The sequence below is a fragment of the Otolemur garnettii genome, unplaced genomic scaffold, assembly GCF_000181295.1.
Source record: "Otolemur garnettii isolate 467f Iridium unplaced genomic scaffold, OtoGar3 scaffold00133, whole genome shotgun sequence".
In the NCBI taxonomy this organism is placed as follows: domain Eukaryota; kingdom Metazoa; phylum Chordata; class Mammalia; order Primates; family Galagidae; genus Otolemur; species Otolemur garnettii.
The window spans coordinates 5,053,875-5,062,638 of NW_003852528.1; the positions used below are offsets into that span (position 1 = coordinate 5,053,875).

At 47.6% G+C, this 8,764-nt stretch overlaps 1 protein-coding gene across 1 annotated transcript in view; it reads left to right on the forward strand.

Annotated features, from left to right (window-relative positions):
• The window catches only part of SNED1 (sushi, nidogen and EGF like domains 1), a 76,961-nt gene extending 73,087 nt beyond the window's left edge, over window positions 1–3,874 (forward strand). The window contains exons 29-30 of the mRNA XM_023518252.1: window positions 1,949–2,032; window positions 2,806–3,874. Of these exons, the coding sequence (XP_023374020.1) occupies window positions 1,949–2,032; window positions 2,806–2,842 (121 nt within the window). The 3' untranslated portion in view covers window positions 2,843–3,874. The remainder of the gene's footprint in view (window positions 1–1,948; window positions 2,033–2,805) is intronic.
• The last annotated feature ends 4,890 nt before the right edge of the window (window positions 3,875–8,764 follow it).

The window sequence follows — 8,764 nt, forward strand, 5'->3', positions numbered from 1 at the left end:
GGCCCGGGCTGGGGATTCGAACCCGCCACCCTAGGTGTACGTGGCTGGCGCCTTAGCCACTTGAGCCACAGGCGCCGAGCCGCTGGATTTGTTTTTAAAGACAGAATCTTGTTTTGTCACCCTCAGTAGAGTTCTGTAGCATCATAGCTCACAGCAACCTTAAACTCTTGGGTTCAAGCAATTCTCTTGCCTCGGATTATAGGTTCCCCACCACAGCACCCAGCTACTTTTTTTTAGAGACAAGGTCTGATTCTTGCTCAGGCTGGTCCTGAACTCCTAAGCTCAAACAATCCACTCACCTCAGCCTCCCAAAGTGCTAAGATTAAAAGCAAGAGCCACCATGCCTGACCAATTTTTGTATTCTTTTCAAGAATGCTGGCTTTCTTCTGCAAGGCAGTTATTTGAGTATAGTTTGATCTTTTTAAAAGTTATTCAGAGTAGCCTTTATGCTGGGGTTAATTGTGGCCAACGTCTGTGTGTGCCTTTGTGGGGCTTCACTGGGTTGGCCTTTAGTGAATAAGAGCTCTCTCCTTGGGCCTGGGGACCTGCTCAGCCCCTCAGTAGTCCTTGCTACACATGGTCTCACCTGAACTTGGACCATGACTCAGGGGACCTCATCAAGGTTTCTAGAGCTCTTCCTCTGCACAGCTCCCTCTTCCCCAGCACTCTGTCCCACAGTGACAGCTGCCCCTGCCTCCACAATGCTAGTCTTTGTCCTGACTCAGTGTGACCCTGCTTGGACCCTTCTGCAACACAGTCCAAATGGTGCCCAGGGCTGGGCTGACCACAGGCTGGTTTGTTTCTCTTCCCTCAGGGTCAGGCCTCCACTGTTCTGACTGTTCACACTGGGAGGTGAATTCCAGGTCCTGTTACTCTCTCAGGGATAGAAGCAGAAGTTTTTTTCTTTTTCTTTTTTTTTTTTAGAGACAGTCTCACTTTGTCACCCTCAGTAGAGTGCCGTGGCATCATAGCTCACTGCAATCTCCAGCTCTTGGGCTTAGGCAATTCTCTTGCCTCAGCCTCCCGGAAGCAGAAGTCTTACTACAGGGTTTAGATCCTAAAGTGCCTCCCACACGTAGCATGTGAGTTGGAGCACTGCCCACCGAGCTCCTTGACATGTGAAAGCTTTAACAAGAGCCCACTTTCCCTTCATTCTTATGAGAGAAGTTTCCACAAACTTATGAGAGACATGGTATGAGAAATTCCCATTTTACACAAACTTACACAAACCTATAGTCCCAGCTACTTACGAGGCTGAGGCAGGAGGATCACAAGCTGTGATTCACAAGCACACAGCCGAGCCCAGGAATTTGAGGTTGCAGTGAGCTACAATGACACCACTGTACTCTACCCAGGGTGACAGAGTGAGACTCTGTCTCAAACAAACAAAACAAATTAAAAAAAACCCTCGAGTCTGAAAAGCTTAAGAGCCTTGCTAATTAAAAAAGCTTTGAGCCTTGCTCAAAGTAGCCTAGTTAATAAATGGAAGAAGCATGGCTTAAAATCAGGCCCTCCATGCTGCAATGCTCATGTCCAAAGCCTGTAAGCCTGCGACTTCTCAAACTTCTCTACAAAATACTCACAAACAGAAAACTGAGGTCATATCTCCCCCAGGCCTTGGGCCAAGTGGCCTGCTTCAAACAAAGGCATGTCTTTGAAATTTCACATTTTATCTTTTTATCATAAGACTTTGTCAGTGCTCACCAAAATGCACAGTAAAATGGGTATATTTCATGCATATTATACATCAGTAAATTCTTACAAAATCAGAGGACCTCTATGTTGGATATTTTAATACATCTGTAAGCGGCAATATTTTATTAAGAAAATAATGGCTTTTTCCTCAAACACCTTCATATTTTCCTGTGAGTTCGCATAGCCTAGATTAAGCAACTGGGCAACATTCTGCTTCACTGTCTGGTTTGACAGAGTTTTCTTGTGATGACAGGTATAAAAGAATCTACAAAGTTCACCAAGACGTCTGCTTCAAAGAGAGCTGTGAAGGCACAAGCCCCAAGAAAGCCCCAAACAGGTGCCACATGGGGGGAGGCACATGCCATGGCCTGTATACAGCTCAAGGGTGATGGGCAAGGTGGCCCAAGGACTGTGTGCTATGGGACACACAGGCCTTTAGGCTGAGCCAGGTCATCTGATGGGCAGCCCATGCAATCACCTCCTACTGGGGCCACATCCGTGTGCCATGCATGTGAGCACACACACAGGCTCAACTGGGCACCTGGGCATGGGGCATATGGCTATGCATGTTCACGCAGAGCATGGCACTACCTACGCTTAGGAGGAAGCAAGAGTTGTAGAAAGCCCTGTGAATACACAACATAGTAAGTTGTGTTTACTTTTCCCCAAAGGGTTCAAAGTAATCACAAGCATTTTTGCTATTTCGGGTTTTACTGAAAGAAGTATCTAAGAATATCATACACTTTCAAAACAACAGAGTCCAAACCTCAGGCATATTCTTCGTGGACCAATGGGCAGCCACACGTGCTTGTTTTGCTCTGAAGGTCAGGCCAAAGGGCACAGCTTCTAGCAGCGCCACTTGGCCCCAGGCATGTGACCTTTCTTCCCCTCACTCCCTATAACTCACAACCAGCCAAAGTGCTACCCTCGTCCCTCCACAACACCAGGCCAGGTGGATGCAAACTAAGATGCTGGTCCCGTGCTGCTGCTGTGCTAATGGGTCCCCACCCCCACCTTGGTGCTGGGATGCATGCACTGAAGGCAGATCCACGCAGGATCCAAGGTACACAAGTCTCTTTTTCATAAACTATTTTTCTCTAATTATTTCAGGAAACAAAGTAAGAGTCAAACACTGGAGAAACCCTAAGGTATGTCCCCGGAACCCACCCTCCCTGCCTACCACAGAGCTGCTGGATGTGGGGGAGGTGGCCCTGCCCGGCCCTGGGCTCTCAGGGCTGCTACCTCCTGAGCACCACTAAGGAGAGCTCAGTGTGCTGCAGGGTTACAAGCTCCAGGGCCAGACATAAACTTGGATCAGCCATGGAAAAACACATCTCCAAGTGGAAATGTGTCTCTCTGGGTGGGGATAAGTCCCACTCTCTCAAGGGATATGTAGCCATGAACCTTCTGATCAGCTTCAGTGGGAGGAGGGAAGGTGGCACAGAACTGCCAAACCACCTTTTGGGGGTCAGTGGAAGAGCCTGGGATGCTGCAGATCCTGGGGGTGCTGGGAGGGATCTTATCGTCCCTGTGAATGGCATCCTGTGTGAAGAAAAATGATCATGTAACACAAAAAGTCCTGAAGATAGTCTCTCGCTAGGAAATTCACAATGGACAGCAGACTCCTAGTCATAAATCCTGAAGTGAAAGAAACGTTTTAACTCTATTTTTGTTTAGCCCAGAATTCCCCAAACTTCTTTGGCAACCAGATCCCCATCCTGCCCCCACCGCCCCACATGCAAACTCTGTTGAATCTTAAAGAACAGTGGTATTCTTCACAACAGTTTGGAAATCCTTGGGTTAAACTGTAGAAACCTACAGCCTATAATCGGTTTCATGCCAAGTGAAATTTCTTCTCAACATGTCACCAGGAATGAAAGACGAATTTCTGGTTGGCCTAAGACAACTCACACTCCTTAAAGGAGTGTAAACATCATCTTCCTGGTGCCGAAGGAGAGGAATGGGGCACCCTCGTGCAACAAAAATCTTCTTACGTGGCTAAGGAAACACAGGAGAAATGTCGCTCAGAGACCTTTAAAAGAACCAGAAGCAAGGGAGCTCCTCAGGCAAGGTCTGCCCTGAAGGAAGAATGCCCAGACCAGCCAGGGGTGGAGGGCTACAGCTCCAGGGCGCCCAAGTCACCACAAGGGTGACCGTGGGCATCTGTTTGTTCCCTCTGTGAAAAACTTCTGTTTGTTGGACAGCAGCACCAGCACTCAGGGCCTGTCCACTCAAAGGCATCACTTTGATGCCTCCTACCTCGGCCTCCAAGGACACCCCCACAGGCTTGCAGGCAATTTACTACAGTCATGCATCACTCAACTGTGGGGATGTGTTCTGGGACACATCATAGAACAGTTTCATTGTGAAGGAACATGAGGTACATGCACACCTTGGCCACATGGCAAAGCCCGCTGTCTGGCTTCACAGCAGTGAGCGCATCCCTGTGCTGGGTGCTGTGGGCAGTGCCCGAGCAAAGTTCTGAATGTCTAATCCTGACCAAACACAGGAAAGGCACAGTCAAAATGTGACCCTAAGATAGTGTGTGTGTCTGGGCACTGCCCCGAGAGGCTGCAGGGTGGGGCTGTCGGGATTTGCCCGTGAGTGGGCACGAGGGCCAGTGGGGCCAGACACTCCTGTGCACAGCTGTGTGCTTGTGAACACTTCACACTGAGACTACTTACACTGAATTTATTAAAAAAATTTTTTCTTTCTTCAATAACAGATAAATCCTAGCTTACTTTAACTGTACTTCGTAAACTTTTTAACTTTTTTAACCTTTAATTTTTTTTAACTTTTTGACTTTTATAATAATGCTTAACTTAAAACACAGGTACAGCTGTACAAAAATAATTTTCTTTTTTATATCTTTTCTATAAAACTTTATTATTTTTAAAACTTTTTTTACTTTTTAAACCTTTTCATTAAAAACAAAGACGTAATTGATGCCTATAATCTCAGCACTTTGGGAAGCCATGGCAAGAGGATCACTTGAGGCCAGGAGTTCAACAGAGCAAGAACCCATCTCTGCCAAAAATTTAAACAATAGCTGGTCACGGTGGCACACATCTATAGTCCCAGTTACTCAGGAGGCTGAGGTGGAAAGACCACCTGAGCCCACCAGCTTAGGCTGCAGTGAGCTGTGCTCACACCACTGCCACTTCAGCCTGTGCAACAGAGCAAGACCCTGTCTCAAAAAAATAAAAATAAAAAAAGACAGAAGCACACACAAGCCCAGGCCTACACAGGGTCAGGGTCATCAGCACCACTGTCCTCACCTCCATGTCTTGCCCCACCAGAAGGCCTTCAGAGCAGTAATGTGCATGGAGCTGGCCTCTCCTGTAACCATGCCTTCTTCTGGAGACCTCCTGAAGGATCTCCCTCAGGCTGCTTTGAAGTTATATTCTTGGCTGGGCGTAGTCACTCACACTTGTAATCACAGCACTCTGGGAGGCTGAGGCAGGAGGATCCTTTGAGCTCACAAGTTTTGAGACCAGCCTGAGAAAGAGCAAGACCCCATCTCCAGCAAAAATAGAAAAAATTGCTGGGCATTGCAATGGTGCCTGTAGTCCCAGCTACTCAGGAGGCTGAGGCAGGAGGATCTCTTGAGCCCAAAAGTTCCAGGTAATAGTGAGTTATGATCGTTCTACTGGGTTCCAGCCTGGGTGACAGAATGAGACTCTGTGTCCAGAAAAAAAAAAGCTATATTCTTTTTTTTATAAATAGCAATATACTATAAAACAATGATAAAAGTCATAGTACAGTAAGTACATAAACTGCTAACATTAGCCACTTTGATCACCGTCAGCACCACGCTCTCTGCACTGCATGCACTGTGTCCCGGCTGCCAGCAGCATGGTTTGCTTACACCATCAACACGAACACGAGGGTGATGCGTCTCAAAGTGATGTGATGATATGTGGATGGAGATGGCTGCACTAGGACCAAGCCCCCACACACAATTTGAGTTTGATGCATTTATGGGGCAGTAAGTCACCTCACATTATCAATGTATCTATTAAAAACTTGCTCAGCAAACCTGATTCTATAAAAGCAAATCGGAAACCTCCAATTATTACTGTCAAGTACTAGCTTACAGAATGCCTATGGAAAAACATAAAAAGCAGCGAACAGAAACACACCCTCCCAGACATCTCCCCAAGAACATAAGAATTTACTTCTGTCCAGAGCAACTGGACACGCCTGTTCCCTCACAGGGAAGACCTGGGTCACCACCTCAGGGAGGGCAGCAGGGAAAGGCAGCCACCTTCAAACCCACAGGCTCAACGCTGCAGATGTAGGGCACAGCCAGTGCTTCTCAGACTTGCCCCCCACACCCTCTGCCACCATAGGGTGTTGATGCTCTGACAATACTGGTCTCCTGGGGCACAGAGACCCCACAGCCTGCACAAGGAGATGCAGGCAGCAGCCATCTAAAGAGCAGGTGTTACTATGGTTCTCCTCACTCCTCACTTTTTCTCTCCAAAGGATTTAGGATGTTATTGTTACACTCTGCCAACCTCGAGAGTTATTAAAACCCAGAAAGACAAGGGCTAAAAATCGGATTGAAAAGGACACCCTGAAAGACAAGGTCCTGGCTGGAGTCGGTCCACTCTGTCACCTCTCTCCTCAGGCCTCTAGAAGCTGGTTGCAATCACCAGCCCACCCTGGGAGATGCCCAAGATCGGTCTATGAGTCCTGCACAGCATGTAAGCAGCCCATGCCGTGGTCTGTGCAGGTGTGGTCTGCACCTTTCTTGAGAGGCAGCAACAAGCCATCAATGGGGCCTGGTGAAGGGATGGCTGGTTACACTTCCGTAGTTTTCAGACATCCACACTCAGATTCCAACACCAGAGGAAGATTCACCCTTTGAGACCGAACCAACTGAGGAGGAGCTGCCAAGGACTGGGGTGGGAGGGGCAGAGCCTCCTCACCCTCCTCTGGTCCACCTGTTGCTTATGCTGACATAGCATAGACTCAGGCCAGACCTGTGACTGTGTGGGTGTGGCTATGTCCTAAGAGAACTTTATTTACAAAAACAAGTGGTGGCTAAACCAGCCCTTGAGCCATAGCTGGCAAACCCCTGGTCTAGGAGATCACCTAGGCTTCAGGCTTCAGCAGGAGCCATTCCCTGGATGACAAGTCACCAGCAAGGCACTGAAGACCCCCCCATGGTGGATGCTATCCAGACCTACCTGGAAAGCTCAGGCCCAGCACCAGAGAGCAGCTAGGCTCTTCTTATGTGTCTCAGGGTAAAAGAGACGGACCCTAGGGGCAGGATAATGGTCAAGGTTCCTGTCAGTCCATGACTTGGAGCAAACGCAGGTTTAGCGGCCCCCTCTCACAGAACACTGTCATCTCAGCACATCTGCTTCCCATCACACTCCAACCAGCTCTGTCTTCTCTCTACAAATCCCACCTCTTCTCTTGCTGACTCTTAAGACAACTGACCCAGCTGGAAACCAGGGACTCTGCTGCATCTCCCTGACTCTGCCCAAAGGCATGCCATCTGCAAAAGGGGTCTCCTTCCTTCCTTGCTTGCTTTGGTGAAGAAGTTTTTTGAAAGGTTGGAGTGTATTTTAGGCTACTTTTTATTAAAATTTTGTGTGCATATATCTGTGTATCATGCAATTTGTTATTTTCAGGAAGGAGTCATTTTGAGAAGTCTCTACTGTACTGCAGAGACAGCTCCAGTGTCCCAAGACCCACCAGGAGCAGCAGGCAGGGCTGGGGGGCTGCACACTGGGTGAGCAGAGCAGACTATGTGCACAGACGCGTGCTGCTTGCTGCAGCTGCCAGGACCTGTCCATGCCCATCCATGTGAGCGCAGCACTGCTAGTAGATGGTGATGTCACTGGAGAAGTACACAAATCTTTCTACTCTGGAACTTTCTACTTTGACCTCGAGCCCCTTAGCCATACAGCGAAGCTGACACACTCCAGGTTTTAGCTTAGAAGCCTTGTTTCAACAAGAAATGGTGTACTGAATCCTGAGCCTGGTGCTGGGTTGTCATATGACTGCCCCTTTTTTGATGTTTTACAAATTAAATGTCTAGTAAAAAGACTTCCTGATGCTGAAGGAATGATACTTTATTTTCAAAGCATTCCAAATGGGCCACCATTGTTTTTCTCCATGGTTCCTCTTAAAACTCTAACATCTTCCTTGAAAATACCCAAAGTCTACCCAAGGAAATTATTAACAGAATTCAAAAGTTATCAGGGGCATGAAGGTTTCTTTCTGTCAAAATAAAATAAATCATGAATCATTGAGTTAACCATTTGCTTATCAACACTTGGGATGAGCTGACCCTAAAATCAAACACAGATTTAGCATTCTACTTAGTCCTTTGACTGGGCACAAAAACAACATCCCAAGTGCTGGAGAAAATGGCAGTCACTTGGATGCCACAGAACGTAAGAGTAAATGAAAACACAGGCACAGAATAAAATGTCTTCACTTCCTTCTCCCATTGCACACAGACTGACAGGTGTCAGTGAGGGGGCCTTTGCCTGCCCTCTGCCTTCCACAGACTCTGTCAGGCGGGGACCACCCAGCTTGAGCTCATCCACTACACCCCCAGTGGGAACGTCTCCCACTGCAGACTACTGCCATCAATACCTGACTCAAGATGTGGAGGGAGTCACTGAGCTACTGCTTTTCTTTCACAGAAAATTTCTTTTTCTTTGTAGCCATGCTCTGACATGAGCCTGCTGGTGAAAGCAGCATGCCTCCATGCAAGTCCTATAATAAAGTACAGTCAGATCCACCAAGAGGATTCTAATGCATAGGGGAAAGGATCCCTATTGAAAAATTAGCTATTTTTCTTTTAAGTAAAATGATACTATCATTCTAAGTCCATTTGCAATCTGAAGTTGTCAGGAACAGACATGGTCACATTGATTTTTGAACCAGGCCTTAGAGCCGTTTGTTGGCCTTGGCACTGCATTCAGGCTGGATCGCTCCTTGTCAGGGGCTGCCCTGTGCATTTTAGGGTGTTTTGTAGCATCCAAGGCCTCTACTCCCTAGATCCATGACTCCCTAGGTCATGACACCCTACCTCCAGAGATAC